We start from the raw sequence: 19,428 nt of genomic DNA on the forward strand, positions 1-19,428 counted from the left end.
GGAGAGAAGGAAGGCGGTGAACAGGTTGGGGGGTGGGGGTGGGGGCCTCTGGGGTAGAAACTGGACCAGTGTAGGACATAGGACACCAATAGGAGGTGGACAGAGCTGGTCAGTAGTAGAGGGCAGGTGGCACCAAATCCTGAATACCAGGGTTGTGAGAAACCATGGCCCTGTCTTTTCTATTAAAGGATATAAACAGGAGCACCTCCTCCTTAAAATCTAGTCTACCCTAGGCTGCCAGGGTTACAAGAAATGTCTGCTCAGCTTAGATTCTGGGAACACAGCCGACCACTGAAGATAGTTTACAACAGCCAAGAACTTTCAGTTCCCCATACCCCACTCTTCCCTCCTTTAGTGACCCTGCCCAGCAGTCCATTGGGCCCTCCCCTCAAGCCACTTGAACTAGCCAATCAGAATAGATTGTGAACCTTCAAACCAGCCAATGGGGAGAAGGTCAGCTGCTTCTCATGCATTAGGAAATAAAAGGAACCTTCTGCTGCATCTCTGTGCATCTACTACCCAATGCTAGAGTGTAGTCTTGCCCTTCTGTAGAAGTAAAACAACTTTGCCTTGTCAAGATTTTTTTGTTGTCTGAGTGCTATATTATCAGCATCAACAAGCAGAGTCTGAGGGCATATTCCCAACAGATTGAGGAGTTGGGAATTGGTTCTGCAGGTGCTGAGGGACAGGAAGGCAGATCGAGGAAGCAGATGTACATTTTAGAGAAAGGCCCAGGTTGAGGCCAGGTTGACACTGGGATGGAGTGGGTGAGCTTGCTGAGCTGGAATAGCCAGCAAGTGGGTGAGGTGGTCTGGGTTCTAGCATGATCCAAAGTGTCCCTTGCAGAGCTACTGCTGAAGGCTTTTCTAATATGACACACAGTAAGAAAGAGATTTTGCATTATGTCCCACTGTGTACTGTAAAAGTTGTCAAAGTCAAAATGGTTTCACTCATGTTGAACCTTAACCTAATAAACAATTAATTAATGAAGCCAGAACATGAATGGAGGGCTGTTAAACACATAAGTCTATAATGAGCGCTGTTATAAGAACCCCCTAAGGGTCTTACCAACCTACACTTGTAACTAGGACTTCTGCCCAGGACTATCAGACTGCACCTGGCCACTGAGTCATAAGGACAGCAATCCAGTTATCATCCAATAGCCTGGAGAGTGTCAGGTGCCAGCCAGGCCAGAACAATGAGTACTCTCACCCTCTGTAGGTGGGAATTCAGAATGGGATGGCTACTCTGGAAAACCTCCACAGTTTCTGACCAAGTTCAATGGCTCACTCACCACTGAGTCAGCAATTTCACCCCTGCACAGTTATCCAAGAGAAAAAAACGTGTCCACACAAAAGTCTGTGTGAACAACTATCGATAAAGACTGTATTCATAACTGCTAACAACATAGACCGGCCAGATGTCCTTCAGTTGGTGAACAGAAAAATGGTGATGTCTCCACATAAGGGAATTCTGCTCAACTTGAGAAAGCAATGAGCTGTGGATACTGACCACAGTGGGGAGGGATCCCAAGTGCATCCCACTAAGGAAAGTAGCCAGATGCAAAGGTTACCGACTCAATGATTCTGACTCTGTAACATTCTGAAGCAGACAGAACTTATGGGGCAGGAGGAGGACAAGTCAGTTGTTGCCAGGGCCTGGGACTGGGGAGATGGGTTCACTACAAGGGGCCTGAGGAAGGTTTTTGGAGATGAAGGAGACATCCTAGTTCATAACTAAGGTGGGGAATGATAAGACTACACCAAAAGAAAAGGGAGCTTTCATTGTACACATAGCACATCTCATTCATAAAGAAAGGAGAGACTGTGCTGCCCAGCAGCCGATAGGTGTGGGACTAAGGTCATGAGTTGCTGGGCCACCCCCACCAGGAACTGAACCCCAGAACCAGGCCCAGGCCCCTATGCAGGACTCCTCAGAGAGGCCGAGTGATCCAGAGCCTGTCACTGGGTCACCCAAGCCTGCAGGCCCACAACAAAATGCAACTGGGGCTTCTTGCTGGAAAATTAGGCAGAATTACAAGACGGCAAAGCTGAACAGTAAACCAAATGTGAGGCCTCCGGTAAGAACCACCCCTGCCTTCTGCTTCCTCCCCAGTGTTCTTTCAGAAGTATGCAATCAGCATCCTACTCTGAAGTCTTGCCCCGCCCATGACTGCTTCCTCCTCCTTTAGCTTCTTCTGCAAAGATCATCCCATCAACAAGCCCCTTGCAGTCCTAATTGTATAGGGCTCAGCAACTGCTTCTCAGGGGACCGGAATGAGCACAACCAGTGTTTCCCAACTGGATTTGATCTCAGAGCCCCTTTTGAGAGGAAAGCTTCTTACATCCTGTGGCGAATGCACAATGAAATCTTATAAAATCATCAGTCTCCTGTGTGCTGCCTGAGAGCCCCATACTCTTGTCCACCAGCCTCCTTGCCTGCAGATCTGTAATTTATCCTGTTTCTCCTACAGTCACTTCCTGTAGGAAGACTCCTATCAAGAGATCGTGGGGAGGACACATCCCCAGAGTGACCACTTACCTTCCAAGATGGGGTTAGCCTCCAGGACCTGCTGTTCAATCCACGAATGCTGGCCGCTGACAGTGGCCAGGAACTGCAAGATGAGCTTGGTGGTCTCCGTCTTCCCAGCCCCAGACTCCCCACTGCCAAGAGGGTACGGAATGATGAGTTCACGGAAAGGCCAGTTCTTCAGCATCTCTCCACTCTCCTGCAGACCTACCTCTGGCCTGCTTTCTGGGCCAGTATGGTAGGAACACCCTTTCCCCATGCAGAAATCCCACCGCATTTGCCCTGAAGTTCCCTGTAGTTCTCAGATTGTTTGTGGTGTACAAGTTATCGGTGTGTTTATCTTTTCTTTTCTGCTTGGCTGCAGGAACCTTGACACAGTAGGATCTGGAACATTCCAGGGACACAATGCTCCTTAGTACAAATGAATGAATAAGATGACTTCATGTCTTGAACATGAAAGTGAGGCCCACAGCTCAACAGCATCTATAACCTGGACGAAAAGGCAAACTCCCAGACTCCATCCAGTGCTCTGAATCAGCGTCTGCATTTTTGCAAAACCTCTGAGAAAGATTCCCACACTGTAAAGCTTACAGAATGAACTCTCACAATCACTTTACCCACTTCAACTTCCGGTCAATTTTGTTTTCCCTCTTGCACTATTTTATGCAAATCCAAGAAAAAAACCTGTTTCCTCTAAAAATATAATCTTTTGAAAAAGCCACGATTGAAAAGTCCACAGTGGGTAAAGCAGCAAAGCAGAGTTAGACCAGAAAACGTGTGCTGGTACTCATGGGCTCCTGTGGCACCTGCTGCATGCAGGTGATTTTACAAACACAAGCTCATCAAATAACCTACCAGTGTAGACAGAACACAGAGAGAAGAGAGCTTAAAAGTCTTGCTCATGGTCCTGGGGAAGCCAAGTACTCAGACAGTCTGGGGCTTAAAGGCTACTGTTGCCAAAAAGCAGAGACTCTTCACTTGGGCCAACATCTCCCCTGTGGGTAACTAAAAGCAGGATAAAGTTTGGAGCCTTCATTTTTACCAGCTGCTCCTCAGAAAAAGGACTATTATCTAGAATATATAAAGAATTCAAAAAAAATCAGCTCCCCCAAATATAAAGACCTGATTCAAAAATGGGTATCTGAAATGAACAGACATTTCTCAGACAAAGAAATAAAAGCAGCAAGTAAATGTATGAAAAAATGTTCGACATCACTGGTCATTCAAGAGATGCAGATGAAAACAACACTGAGATTCCACCTCACCCCACAAAGAATGGCTGCTATCAAGAAATCAACCAATAACAAAAGTTGGTGGTGTTGTGGGGAGAAAGGAACCCTTCTCCATTGTCGGTGGGAGTGCAGACTGGTGCAACCACTGTGGAAATCAATATGGAGATAGCTCAAACAGCTGGGACTAGAGGTTCCACTTGACCCAGCCATCTCTCTGCTGGGTATCTTTCCAAAAGAATTAAAAGAATCATATCACAGTGATATAAGCATGCCTATGTTTATAGCAGCACAGTTTGTAATAGCTAAAACTTGGAAACAGCCCATTTGCCCATCAGTTGGAGATTGGATAAAGAAGATGTGGTTTTTCTATAAAATGGAAGGCTACTCAGCCATAAAGAATGAGGAATTAGAGTCATTCATAGGAAAATGGATGCATATTGAGGATATACTTCTAAGTGAAATAAGTCACACATGTGTAAATACTGAATAGTTTCTCTGGTGTGAAAAACTAAAAGTGTAAATAAGATCTTAATGGTATAATTGACAGCGTGAAATAGGAAGAAAAGGGCTAATGGTGTAGGGGAAGTGGGAAGGGTAGGAGAAAGATAATAAGGGAAAGAAAAAAAATGAGAAAATGGAAATAAAACATTTATAAATAGGGAAGGGAGAAGGGGGTGAAAGGATGGCAGGGATAAGGGGAAAAAATGAGAACCAAGACCTGTCATGTAAAGGTACAAGATCTCAATGATGAATGCAGCTGCACTGTATACCTAAAATGTACCAATAAACTCAATGAGAAAAAAATAAATTTACCTAGCATATTTTATAACTTCATGATGAAAGACACCAAGAATAACTAAAGCAGTCTCAAGATTTGCAGGGACATTCAACTGCCAGGTTTTACAAAGTCCTATTCCATACCTCCTTGAGTGGTGCCTGGAAGTCTCTAGTCATTGTCCTAAAGCTTAAGTGTCCTTGGATTCAAGGAGAAGCAGATAGATTACCCCAGAGTGAGACTGTCTCCCTAAAAGGAGCAATTGCCCCATGACAGAAACGGAGGCTTCCCCTGAAGTGGTGCTGTCATCTCATGAGGACTGCATTACCCCTCAAATGATAAGGATTCTCCAGAGTCACCTCACAGAACCAGAACTGAGATGAAGATCAACCAGGAACTTCTGGGAGAATGGAAGAACTGGAAGCAGCAACACATCAGCCTCTCCAAGATTTGGAATGCAGACATTGGAAAATAACAGCTTGAGGAAGGAAAGGAGAGAGGTGGATCTCTGGGACTCAGGAAGGATCTGAAGGAAAAACTGGAGCCTACAGAGACATTGAAGAGACAGACCACAACACAGAAAAAGGAAGAGGCCATCTGCACTTTCTCCTTGGCTCCTGGCTTTAAGGCATGAGAAAGGAAGACAGAATCTACAGAAACACAGTGAAAGCAGGCAACTCCAGGGGCCTCCAAGGAGAAATGCATCAGTGGAACAGAGCAATGGATGCTGTGCACTACAACACGTGGTAAGTGACTCCAGGCCCAGTGACTGCCATGTCCCCTGGAGAATGTGCTTGGTCAGGCACCATTTTAGGGAGGGGCCAACTAAGCCCAGGATTCAGAGCAACCTCGGTCAGCTTCATCTCGGGATTCCCAGGGTTAAACTACCACAGTGACTGGGTGAGGGATGATCACAGGACACATCCACAGTCAAGGAAGCATGGAGGGCCAGCAAGTGACACCCAGAAGGTTATAAGCTAAATTGACTCAGGCCCCAAGTGCAAAACCAGACGTCAGTTTCAGCCTAATTTCTGTGGATTTGAAAGTCCCAGAACCAATACCATGCCCTAATCCTACTATCAGTTTATTGGGATTATCCAGCACAGATCTGACTCTGGTTGCCTTCTTTGTCAAAAGCAGAGTCACATCTTGAATAGGACCCTGCCACAATACCATAGACCCCAAAAGATAACCACCAGCTTGAAATCACAGAGAAACTTCCTTTTTTTTTCCTTTGCTTTGGGGTTTTTGATGTTGTTTGTTTGCTTTTGTTCAATTGGGGTTTCTTTTTCTCTGATTGTTTTTTATTTCTTAGTGAGGGTGAATACAGTTCTTAGGTTTTTATGGTACTGGGGATTGAACTCAGGGCCTTGCACTTGCAGGGCAGGTGTGGCTCCACTGAGATAAATCCCTGGACCCCTGTTTGCAGTGTTTTTATTTTGTTTCAGCCCTGTTTTTGTTTTTTCATGCTTTCTTTCCTTCCTGTCTTCTTCACTAGGTTCCTGAAGCTTGGATAATCTTCTTCTGTTCTTCAGCCTTGCTTCTAATCCTTTTTTCTTCTATTTCTCTATTTTTCCTCTTCTCCCTTTTAACTTCTACCCCCTCAGGGTAAAATTGCTCTACTGAGTGGATGTTTACTGTACATAATTTTCTGACTTGTCTTAGTTTTTTTTTGTAACTACAAATCTTGTACATATGATTAAAAGTGGAAAATTGTTAGTTATCACTTTTCATTTTCCAGTCTGTATTATTGCTCACCAAACTACTTTAGCCAAGGTTATCACCTTGTATGTTAATCCTTGTATACCAATACCTAGATTGTCTGTGGGACATAAACAATCCTGCAGTCCAGTACCAAAGAAATGCGTGCTGGGCCAAACAGGCTACAACCACTCATCCCTAATGAACAGAAGAGGCAGGATCCTGGGACAGATTTAAGGGCCAAGAGCCAGTTACAGCTAGAAGACATCTCTGAAAAGTAGTCATTTCCTAAAGATGTTTCTATACTAGAATAAAACTAGTTACCATAAGCAATTTCCAAGCATCAATGCAGAAAACAAATAAATAATAACAGCAAAAACAATAGAAAATGAGAAAACATGGGAGCAAGTTGCAACCCCAGACCTCTAGCTCACCCAAGGCCAATCTGGGGGGCATTGAGGAGGAAGAAATTAAAAGCCACCCAGATGAACTCTCTGAAATGGTAGCCCTGGTGCATGAGTCTCCAGAAAAATCACAGAAGTAATTACACAGATAACTAAAGAGATAATGACCATAATGAAGGACATAGTTAGTAAATCTAGCATAGATACAGATTAAAAAAATAGAGGACTTTAGGAAAGTGATGAAAACCTGAATGCCCCACATAGGGAAGAAATGGATTCCATAAAACAGATTCAAGCTGGGTATGATGGTGCACCCCTGTAATCCCAGCACTCAAGAGGAAGAGGCAGGAGATGATTACGGCAAGTTTGAGGCTAGCTAGGGCTACATAGCGAGACCCTGTCTCAAAAACAAAACAAAACAATACCTAATCCACAACCGAAACAAATAAAAAACATTCAGATTCAAATAGATATTCAGAACATTAAAAATTCTATTGAAAGTATACCCAGCAGTGGGCTGAGGATTTAGCTCAGTGGTTCTGCTGCCTGTCTCACAAACACAAGGACCCAAATTTGATCCCCGGTAACAAAAAAAAAAAAGTATACACAGCAGATTCAACCACTGTGAGAATAGAATATCAGATCTGGAAGACAGGCTTCTGGATAGTGATCATCAAATAAAAGACTTCTTTAAAATAGTAAGAAACCATGAAAAATCAATCCAAAAGCTGCCAGATGGTTCAAAGAAGAATAACATAAGATTAATTGGAATCAGTGAAAAACAGAAGAACCTGTTCACAGAAGTAACAGCACAAAACTTCCCAACCATGACAAAGGAATCTGATACACAGATAAGTGAGACATATAGAAAGAACTCCAATTAGCCATGATCAGGAAACAAACAAAGAAACAAACCCTACACCAAGGCATATGATAGTCAAGATTCCAGAAATTTAGCACAAGGACAATGGAATCTGTCCATTTCATCCGAGTTTTTTGTCTTTCTACTTTATAATTTTGAGAGTAGAAAGTAGCACCAGGACTATTAAAAGCTGATAGAGAAAAGAAATAAATCGCTTATAAAGGAAAACCCATCAGAATTACAGCAGACTTCTCAACACAAACCCTCAAGTCAAGGAAAGCTTGGAGTGAAGTATTTCAAGCCTTAAAAGAAAACAACCTCCAACCCAGATTATCTTTCAAAATGGATGCAGAAATTAGATACTTCTGTGATAAAGAACACCTGAAGAAATGTATGACAACCTAGCCAGCACTACAAAACATTCTGAAGGTTATTTTAGAAAAACACAATGAAGAAAAAAATTCCAAGAATCCCAATAGAATGAATCCATAAGGCAAGGCAAGTAATTAAATGGAAGGGAAAGAAAAAGAATCAACAATAGGAAAGCAATATGCTGACAAGGACAAGTCGATATCTGTTAGTTAAAACCATCAATATGAATGGTCTCAATTCACCAGATTTGCAGAATGGATCACAAAACAAGACTGAATAGCATGCTGCACACGAGAAACACATTAACTAAAGAAGAAAATCTCATAGACTGAAAGTCAAAGCATGGAAAACAAAACCTCATGCAAAGGGAACCCAGAAAAAAGAAGGGGTAAAGTGGCTTTCAAGACAAGACAGATCAGAAGAGACAAAGAAGGTCACTACATACTTGTTAAGGGAACAATTCAAGAGGAAGAGACAATGATCATAAACATATAGGCACCAAATACCAGAGCACCCACCTATATAAAATAAACACTAATGTATACGAAAAATCAGATAGGCACTAATACAATTGTACTGAAGGACCTCAATACCACACTGTCACAAATACAGAGATCAACTAGACAAAAAATCAACAATGAAATGTCAGAACTGAACCAAACCTTTGAACAAATGGACTTAGTAGATGTCCACAGAGTGCACCACCCAGAAACAGAATACATATTCTTCTCAGCAGCACACAGGACTTTCTAAAATAGACCACACATTGACTCATAAAACTTGCTTAAGGAAATGCAAAGGAACTGAAATTACTCCATGCATATTGTCAGATCATAGTACAGCAACACTGGAAATAATTGTGAGAGAGATTTAAGCATGGCAGAACCAAGTGTACTGCATGCACATCTCCTAGCATACTAGGGGATACTCAGGAGTTTGAGCATGCTCACTCTCCTGCGTTGAGACTAGCTTAGAGCCGGCTGAAGGACATCCCATTTCTCCTACTCACTGCCTCCATCGCTCGCCCAAAAGATCACCTTATATAGAAATATGAGAGCATCAACCAATCATGTTATGCCCAGTATGCAGTGTCCCTCCCCTTGCTCCTCGATTATATAAGCGATTGCTCTGCCTATTAAAAACAAAAGTGTTCCAGAAACCTCCCCAGAGTCTGCTTGGTGATTCTTCACCTCACCCTCCCTGTCCAAGCTTCAGAACCAGAGTAACTGTATGACAACAAACAGACAACAAATAGCAAAAGAAATGACAAAAATGACATAAACACATGGAAATTAAATATCCTCCTGAACAACAAATGAATCACAGATGAAATTAAAGAAGAAATGAGACAATTTCTACAATTAAACAATAATGCCAGTATGATATACCAGAACTTATGGGACACAATGAAAGCAGTCCTACAAGGGACATTTATAGTGGTGAATTCCCACATCAGAAAAACAGAGCAAGCTCAAATAAACAAAGTTGAACCTCAGGCTCTAGAAAAACAAGAGCAAGTTAAACCCAAAGCTCATATGAGGAAGGAAATTATAAAGATGAGGGTAGAAATTAATGTAATTGAGACTAAGAAAACAGTACAAAGAATACATTAATCAAAGAGTTGGTTTTTTGGAAGATTAAACAAAATAGACAAACTCTTGGTCAATCTCATCAAAATAAGGAAAGAAAAGACCCAAGTCCATGCAATTAGAAATGAAAAGGGTGAAATCACAACAGACTCTGCAGAAATTCAGAGGCTCCTTAGTAGCTCCTTTGAGAACCTGTACTTTAATAAGATGAAAAACTCAGATGAAATGCACAGATTCCTAAGAATATATGAATTACCAAACCAGAATCAAGAGCATATAAAAATTCCAAGTAACTCAATATCAGTCAATGAAATTGAAGAAGTAATTTAAAAACTACCAATAAAGAAAAGCCTGGTCCTGAAGGATTCACTGCTGAATTCTACAAGAAATTTAAAGATCTAATGACACTACTTAAACTCTAGTGAAATTGAAAGGAAAGCAATCTTCCCAAAGTCATTCCTGGAAGCAAGTATTAGTCTGATACTATAACCACAGAAGGTTCTAACCAGAAAAGAGATGATAGGCAAATCTCCTTAATGAACACAGATGCAAAAATTCTCAATAAGATACTGGCAAACAGAATGCAGCAAATCATCAAGAAGATCATACATCCTGATCAAGTAGGCATCATCCCAGGGATGCAGGGATGGTTCAATATATGCAAATCAATAAATGTAACAGATTAACAGAACAAAGGACAAAAACCACATGATCATCTCAATAGACACAGAAAAAGCATTTCACAAAGTCCAAAATCCATTCAGGATAAAAACCCTATACAAAATTGAAATAGAAGGTCTTTATCTCAATCTGATAAAAGCCACTTTATGACAAACCAATAGCCAACATCAAACTAAATGGTCAAAAACTGATAGTTTTCACTCTAAAATCAGGATAAAGACGAGGATGCCCAATATAACCACTCTGGTTCAGTATAGTTCTAGAAACATTAGCCAGAGCAATTAGACAAGAGAAAGAAAAAAAAAGGACTATGGATAGGAAATGAAGAATTTAAATTATCAGTAAATCTTGGAGGCAGCCCTTATGCCCACGAGAAGATGGATGGTTGAAGAAAGTGTGATGTTTTTATATACGATGGAGTACTATTCTGCCATAAAGAACGATCAACTCGGGTCATCTCATAATTTGAAGTAAAATAAATCAGACACAAGTTTAAACATAGCTTTGTTTCTCTTGTGTGAGAAACCTTGAGGGTAAACAAGGAGCGAGAATGAAGGTATATTATGTACAGGTACAACTCCTCTTTGACGAATGTGAGCACTGTGCACCGAGAGCACGTACTCATGAAACATTTTTAATAAAAGACCAACCAGACCCTAGCCCACTCCGGAGCCCCCAAAGCTGACCCCTTTCCTCTGCTAACAGACCAGCCTGATTTCCTCAAGAACCCCTTCAGCTCTTCCCCCTAAGGCTTCTTTCCCATTTTCTTGTCCTCTTCAGTTAGAATCTTTGCCTGCATTCTCATCCTTCTTGGCTGGGTTCCTCATTTCAGCGATGACTGGGTCAAAGACCCCCCATGGTTTCGGTGCTATGAAAGGCTCACGTTTGAAATTATGTTCCAGGGACTTAGCTCAGTGGCCTGAGCCCGCCTTGCAAGTGCAAGGTCCTGAGTTTGATCCTTGGTCCCAAAAAGTAAGTAAATAAAGAAAGAAAAGTGAAACTATGTTTCTTTTAGTTTTTTTTTAGTTAGGTTCTGCTGTGTTGCCCAGGTAGGTCTCAGACTCTCAGCTCGGCTGATCCTTCGAGCCCAGTGTGACTCAGGATGACATCTCACTCGGTGCAGTGCACCAGGCCCCGGAGTCTCCCTTTGGATGCAGTCTCCATTGGCACTGCTGCCATCGGGCACGAGCTGGCCCTACGAGCTTCCTGGCCGGCCGGCCTGTGCTCCAGCTTGGCTTAGGAGGTCTTTTGGGCCCCCTGTCTTGAGGGGCAGACTGGGGCAGCTCAGTCCCAGGGCATCTTTCTGTCTTCATCTCCAGAGCCCTGAGTTTGACTCCCCTTCACTGCTGTGTGCCCCTGGAAAAGGATTCCAAGCTCCCTCATTGTAGGATTCCCCACCGTAACACAGGAATAAGAATATCCGCTTCAGGCCGGGCGTGGTGGAGCACTCCTGTCATCCTAGCACTTGGGAGGCTGAGGCAGGAGGATCGCTGTGAGTTCTAGGTCAATCTCAACTACATAGTGAGTGAGACCCTAAAAACAAAACAAAACAAACAAAACAAGACAACCCAAAACCAAAAAAGCTTCAGTGGATGGTTGAGGACATCATTCTGGATTCTGTTCAAAACCCTGTCTCTGCTCAGGGAGACTGTGCCTGGTCTCCTTTCCACTTAAAGCAACTACTCTGTTTCCTCTTCTCTTGCCATGTTTTTTCCAGGGCTCTTAGTATCTGCACAAATTATATTTATTTATTGCCTGCCTGTTTCCCCTTCCAGAATGGGAGCTCCACGAGACAGAGCTTTTAGTTCCTTGTGTTTGCTGCCATTATCCTTGTTAGAACAGTGAGAGGCACAGCGGCGCTCCAATACATCTTGAATGAATAAATGCATGAAAATGAATACGTGAATGACTGCTCAGCACCAAGCCGGACCCTCCGGAACCACCTTCCCACTGCACCTCCCCTGCCCTCTTGAGCTCCCTCCCCTTGGCAGCAGGAGGGCTTGTGGTCAGTCCCAGGCAGGCCAGGCCAGGCCGACAGGTGAGTCCCTCCTGGGCTCCAGCGACCTGACAGCTTCTCGTGGAGCTGCGGCCACATGGTCCTCCCTCGCGGACCTCAGGGGTGAGACCTCACCTATGCGACCGCTCGTCTGCCCACTCTGCCCCAGGAACAAGGGGAGCCAAGCCGCACCTGATGACACAGCACTGGTCCCTCTTGTTCTTCCTCAGGTTGAAATAGCAGGTGTTGGCGATGGCAAAGACGTGTGGGGGCAGCTCACCCACCTGGCGGCCGTAGTAGAGCTGCACCTGCTCCAGGGTGTACAGAGGCAGCAGCTGGAAGGGGTTCACGGCCACCAGGATGGATCCTGTGTAGGTCTGGGGGAGGAGGAGGCGGTCAGCTGGCCCTCCCCAGAGAGGAACGGTGGCCCTGGCCCAGCTTTGGTTGCAACCTCTTGAGAGCTCCTGGGACCCACAACTCCGGTGCCAGAGTGGGAGCTGACTGTGTTGGGAGGTGGCAGTAAGACCCTCAACTGCTCAGACCCTTCCTCCGGGAAGTGGGAGGGGTAGGAGGCAGCATTCCAGTCAGATTAAACGCTAAGCACTCCGCCCGGTACTTACAGGGGCTTGATGATACAGGAAATGAGTTTTACTTGCTCTGTGCAGGGGCCTCCCTGAAGGCCAGTCAACAGCCCTCACTATCCAAATACATCCTTCACGCTCTGGGCCCCGGGGCCAAGGCCCACTCCCGGGAGTCCAGCCCAGCACTACCTGCTCTGCGGAGGCCCCATGAAGCCCAGCTGGATTATCCAGTCTCTGTGCCAAGGCCTTGAGGACCGGATAAAGGATGCATGCAGGCACTTTGGAAAGGGCAAGCTGCTGTTCAGTGTAGCTTAGTGCCGTTATTGTCAGTTCCAGGCATTCTGACCCCCATTCACACTGCTCTGCCCTCCTCAGGGTCCTTTCTCTCCCCTCTGGGTGTCTTCTGGGCAGGGTCCCAGCTGTCCCTCTGTGCAGTCCAGATGTGTAAGAGGCCCGGGCAGGCAGCCTGCGCACACCCACTTGGGTAGAACCTCGAGCACCCCGGAGAGCTGGTGTCGGTTCCGAACACCATAGGACTGGTTGAGTGGAGGGCAGGGCTTTGGAACTCCAGCTGGTATAGGTCTCGCCCAGGTGGGCAAGGGTGTTCTGCGGGGTGACCTAGGCTGAAGGCTCGCCCACCTCACTGTCTCTGGCATCCACCTGACTGCTCAGAGCAAGCCTTCTGTTCAGCCACAGACAGAGGGCAGGGAGTAGCACCTACGGGGTGCCAGGCACTGTGCTTTACCCAGGGGTGTGACTTCCCTGCTCCTTTCAGATTGGAACCAGAGGGTGAGAAAGGTTGGTGTTTGGCTTCTCTCATGTAGCGGGAACAGTGGAGCAGTGGCTGGCTCCAGATCCCTGGGGCGTTGTTTTCCTCCACCCCTGGGGGCTCTCTGTGGACACAAAGTAGGAGCACTCACGTAGATCTTATGCTGCTGATAGCGGATCAGGAGGTTGTGCACAATACCCGCCTCATGCAGGTCCCCCAGGCGGATCATGTCGTCCACACCCTGAGCTGAGTTGGGATGCATAGGGCTGAGGGCACCAACGTCGTCTGCTTGGATCCAGTGTTCCTGGAACGACAGGCACAGACTTCCCTCAGGGGCAGCCACCCTATGGCCAGCCTCTTGACAGAGTCAGTCTGTAGTTTAGGTCGGGGGCACCTGTGATGAAAACAGGTCCATCTACAGTTTTGTCAGTATGTGTCTAGGGCTTGGGGTCTATGTGCAGCTGGCTGGGGCTGAACTTCAGGCTGAGGAGGGGAGCTACTTGGTACCTAGAAGTTCAATTTAATGGTCAGGTTGCAGTGGGGGCCTCACCAGTTGTTAGAATAAAAGCAAGTAAAACTGTTTTTTTTGAAACACTGCACAGCGTTATGCAAGAAGAAGATATTACTATTTTTCTGGCTTCTATAATCTGGAGTTTCGTCCACAGTCTAGAACGTTTTCCTGAAGGCCATGTCTGCAAGTGCCTCATCCTGCAGCCTCGGGCTGGGCGGGGTCAGCTGGACACTCGCCCTGCAGCCCTTGCCTCCCCTCTCCACCCGGGGCTGTTCCGTCTCCCCAAGAGCAGGAGCCGCCCACCTCTCACTTCCTACTCCACAAACCGTTCTCACCCATCTCCCCGCCAGCGCCTCTTCCCTCACCCGCACACCTGCCTTCCCCTCCACAGCCCTCATGCACCTCACCTCCTCCTGCTTCCCCTGGTCTCTTAGTCTCCCCTGCATGCAACCTGGAGTCCCCAAGACAAACATACAACACGCCCCGGGATGGGGCTCCACTGTGGTCTGTCCTGCCTCCCAGATGCCCTTGGGCTTGGGAACCCCTGGTGTTAGGGAGCAGCAGGAGGGCCCAGGAGATGAGTCCTGCAGCACTGACCTTGCCCTCGTCATCCTCAACCAAGACCTTGCCTGGCTTTGTTTCTCTGATGATGCCTCCAATGGCCACGCTGCTCTTACCGGTGGAGGGAGGGTCCAGCCACACATGGTCACCCTGGAGGGCAGGAGGAAACGACAGTCTGAGTCCTGTCTCCCCTCCCCCCTGCTACTGGAGACTCACCTGTCCTACAGCTGCATTCACCTCTGACTCTGTCTCTTTCCCTCCCTCCTGGCCTCTTTTCCCTGTGACTGTATCTATGTCACCTGCATTGCTCACTGGACAGGTACAAAACGCTGCCTGTGCCACCTCCTGCCATGCTTCTGTCTTGTCTGGGACCATAAGCTCGCCAAAGACAGAAACTCAGGCCTTCCCAAAGCCCCTCTCACAAAGGAAAGTCCACACCCACCAAATCAGCCGCTGTTTGCAAAGGCCGTGGAACACAGCGGTTTAGAGCAGTGTGGGGATGAGAGTCGCTTTTCTCTTGCATCCTCTCCAGGTTGCCGGCAGGCAGAGAGATGCAAAAGCAAAACACTGTCTTCAGCAAAGCTGGGAGATGGCTAAACCACAGAGCAGGCAGGAGGGCTGCTGGAAGACGCAGGAGGAAGCTGAAAAGATGGCCTGACTGCAGCTTCCAGAAAAGGGCCAGGATATTTGTTTTAGGGCACATCTTGTCATGGCTACCTTGCTGCACCAGCAGGAGCAAGGACACGGGGTGGCTGTGAGTGCTCCCCGGCCTGCGTCTGTTCTGAGAAACTGGTAAGACATATTTGGGGCAGTAGTCTCTCGGTGAGGTGGGAGTAGGGATGCTTTCCCCAGGGAAAAGCCCTCACTGCCCAGGTCCATTGGGTGGGAGAAGTGGGACCAAAAGCCCAGGTGGAGATTTCCGCTAGCTTGAATGTAGCACTGACTCTGGAGAACTCCTTCTGATTCAAGAATGCTCTTGGGCTGGGGATTTAGCCCTGTGGTGCCTGCCCCACCTCCCAAGCAGAAGGGTCCTGAGTTTGATTCCTGCTACCAAACAAAAACACAACACTCTTGCTGGGCGTGGTGGCGCACGCCTGTAATCCCAGCACTCGGGAGGATGAGGCAGGAGGATCACTGCGAGTTCGAGACCAGCCTGGTCTACATAGTGAGTTCCAGGTCAGTCTCAACTACATAGTGAGACCCTGTCTCAAAAACAAACAAACAAACAAACAAAAACAAAAACACAACACTCTCACCATCCCAAGAGGAGTAATCCAAAGATACCACTTTGGTCTAAAGACCCTCTCAAAAACAAACAAACAAACAAACAAAAACAAAAACACAACACTCTCACCATCCCAAGAGGAGTAATCCAAAGATACCACTTTGGTCTACACAGGAAGACACAAATCCACAGGGAGAAGAGGTGGGGCCAAGGAGGAAGAAAGCTACCAGAGCAGTGGAGAGTAGGATCCAAATATTTCACCATTAGTTATAACAACGCGTCAATGTGCAAACTGGAGGGAGCGGTCAGGGATTTGATGGTAAGACACCCGAGGAGAAAGAGACTTGAGTTGCAGAGCTCAAAAAAGAAATGGGAAGGAAACAACAGACGCAGAAGACAGGAAAAGTACAGAGTGTTCAAAAGAAAACTGGATGGGGGGAGAAAGATTATTAAAGATACAGTTCAAGATAGCTTTCCAAAAACTAAATAAGACTTGGATCTAGAGAGAGAAAACATGCACAGGTACCAAGAAAATCAAATTTAAAATAAGACCTGGACCAGGAAAAATAACAATCAACTCTAGTACAGACTCAATGCGATCCTTATCAAAATATCAATGGCATTGTTTTGTATCCAGCTGTCCTAAAAGTTATATGGAACCACAGCGCGCATGCGCGCGCGCACACACACACACACACACACACACACACACACACACACAGAGCCGGTCTTTTGAGTAAAAAGAACAGAGCAGGGGGTGTTACACCACTTATCTTTAAATATACTACAACTCTGTAGAAATCCAAACAACATAGTGCTGGCATAAAAATACAGACACAGACCAAAGGAACTGAATAGAGAGTCTAGAAATAAATTCATGTATCAACTGGTTTTTGACAAAGATGCTAAGAACCCAAATTGGAGGCAGGACAGTCTTTTCAATAAATGGTGGTGGGAAAATGGGATATCCGCATGTAGAAGACTGGAAGTAGACCCCTATCTCTCACCAGTTACCAAATTCAGTTCAGAATGAGTTAAAGACATAAATGTAAGACCTGAAATTAGGAAACAAGTAGAACAGAATATGGGAAAAATGGTTCAGAAACTTGTAAAGATTTTTTTTTTTGCAACACCACAAAAGCACAGGACACAAAAGCAAAAATAGGTTAGTGAGATTACATAAAACTAGAAAGTTTCTGCATAGCAAATAAAGCAATAACAAAAGTAAAGAGATAGCCTACAAAATGGGGAAAATATTCATGAACTATAGGTTTGACAAGGAGTTAACATCTAGAATATTTGAGGATCTCTAAAAGTTCAACAGCGAAAGCCAAATGACTGAATTTTTAAAATGAGCTACACACGCCTAAATAGATATTCACAAAAGAAGGCATACAAATGGCTAACAAGTATGTGAGAAACGATTAACATCATTAACTCTCAGGGAAATCTAAATAAAAGCCACAGCATCACCTTACCTCAGTAGGAGTGGCTATTATCAAAAGACAAAGATTACAAATATTGGTGAGGACGGGGAGAAAAGGAAACCTTGCAAATTAGCACAGCCAGAATGAAAAACAGGATGGAGTTTCCTCAAAAAATTAAAATATGATGGAGCAATTCCACCACTAGGTATAAATTCAAAGGAAGTGAATTCAATGTATCAGAGACATCTGTACTCCGGTTTATTTCAGCACTGTTCATGGGCCAAGAGATGGAAACCGCAGTGAGGATTGGACAAAGAAAATGTCGTGTGTATTCATATTAGAATACTATCATCCTTAAGAAAGAATGAGATTCTGCTGTGGTAGACATGTAGGGCTGGGACTTTTTACAATGTATTGACGTCAGCCTCTGTGTACAAGTGTAGTCCTGGTGTAACTCTACAACATAAATCATACCCACCTCGACTGTAGAATGCTAATGTGCACCCAGCCAGACCGTAAAATGCTAGTGTATGCCATATAAGGGAGGCAAAGACATAAAAATTGTATAAAAGTGTGCAACTACACCATATTCCACACTCTGTCTTTGGAGACGAATCTGCTGAGTCAGTGCCAGCAGGAATAAAGCTGCTTCCTGGGAAAAACGCCTTGGTGTCCCCTCTCTCTACGAGAAAATCCCACAGCAGTTGCGTTTGCAAAAACATAGGTGAAACTTCATGATTACGTTAAGTGAAATAAACCAGGCACAGAAAGACAAGAACTGCATGCTTGCATTCATACATGGAATCCAAAAAGTTCATTTCATAGAAGTTGAAAGTGAAATGGTGGTTACCAGCGGCTGGGAGGAGTAGCAGGGTGGAGGCCCAGGAAAAAGTTGATTGATGGATTGCAAGATGCAGTTAATTTGTAATAAGTAGCTCTAGTGCACAACAGGGTGACTATAGGCAAGAGTTAGGAACATTTTACTGTGAAAGACTAGAAGGATTTTGATGTTTTCACTATAAATACATGAAAAATGTTTGAGGAGATAGATGTGTAATGTGATTTAAACATAGCACGATGTATACATGTATAAAAATATCATGTAATACCCCAGTAATGTGTACAGTGTTTATGTCTTTATGTATCAACTAAAATAAACTTAATTTAAATTGAAAAAAATAACTCCAGAACATATATTAGTAAAAGTTACTAGATTTTAAAAATGAGAAGTTTTGAGGGGTTGGCAGACAAAAAGAAAATAACCAGTTGGGGCCAGGGATTTGGCTCAGTGGTTCTGCAGCCTGCCTCGCAAGCACAGGGGCTTGAGTTCAATCCCTGGTACAAAAAAGGGAAAAAAGAAAATATCCAGTTAACATATAAAAAGAAGAGTCAGGACAAATTCAATTCCCTTAAGAGGGCTGAACAGTCCCCTCAAAAATCTCAAGAAAAGAGCAATCCATCCACTAGGATGTCCACTGTCAAAAGAACATAAAACAACAGGTGTTGGCAACAATGTAGAGGGTGAAAATATTGCACCCTCTTGGTGGGAACATAAAATGGTGCAACCATATGGAAAACTGTATAGAGAGTCCTCAAGAAGTCAAAACAGAACCACCACATGCTCCAACAATCCCACTGCTAGGTATAAATAAGAAAGAGTTCAAAGTAGGATCCCAAAATACATTTGCACACCCACATTCATTGCAGCACCATGTGCAGTGTCAAAAAAAGAAGAGGTTGCACTCCGGAGTATCAACTGGCGATTGGGTACAGAAAATGTAGGAAAATACATATAATGGAATGTTCCTCAGCCTTTGAAAAGAAGGAAATCATTTCCTTTGCCACATGGATGAACCTGTGATTCCATTCATATGAAGTTTCTAAAGTGGTGACATTCGTAGAAAGAGAAGATGGAAAGGTGGTTGCCAAAGGCCTAGGGGGAGAGGCAAGTAATGTTCAGAGGGTGCAGTTTTTGTCAGATGAAAAAATGCAATGTGAAGATAGCACTACAGAACTATACACTTAAATGGTTAAGGTACAAATTTAATGTCATGTTTTTATCACACTTAAACAAAAGGACAATCTGATATGTGCTTTTTTTAAAACCCAGCTAAATAGTCATTCAAGTATAAGAGTAACAAACATTTTTGAAGACAAGGTATGATACATAGCCCTCACATAGCCTTCTGGAAAAAACACCTCAAAGACAAACT

The 19,428-nt window shown here is 44.7% G+C and overlaps 1 protein-coding gene across 3 annotated transcripts in view; it reads right to left on the minus strand.

The window, feature by feature from the left end:
- The window catches only part of Myo7b (myosin VIIB), an 86,984-nt gene that overhangs the window by 53,340 nt on the left and 14,216 nt on the right, over nt 1-19,428 (minus strand). For all 3 annotated transcript variants that reach the window (XM_010637664.2, XM_033757156.1, XM_010637663.2), the window contains exons 3-6: nt 14,600-14,713; nt 13,643-13,795; nt 12,334-12,518; nt 2,542-2,663 (exon numbers count right to left, since the gene is read on the minus strand). In XM_010637664.2, the coding sequence (XP_010635966.1) occupies nt 2,542-2,663; nt 12,334-12,518; nt 13,643-13,795; nt 14,600-14,713 (574 nt within the window). The remainder of the gene's footprint in view (nt 1-2,541; nt 2,664-12,333; nt 12,519-13,642; nt 13,796-14,599; nt 14,714-19,428) is intronic.

Source organism: Fukomys damarensis, unplaced genomic scaffold, assembly GCF_012274545.1.
Source record: "Fukomys damarensis isolate Sample0158 unplaced genomic scaffold, DMR_v1.0_HiC HiC_scaffold_29, whole genome shotgun sequence".
NCBI lineage: Eukaryota > Metazoa > Chordata > Mammalia > Rodentia > Bathyergidae > Fukomys > Fukomys damarensis.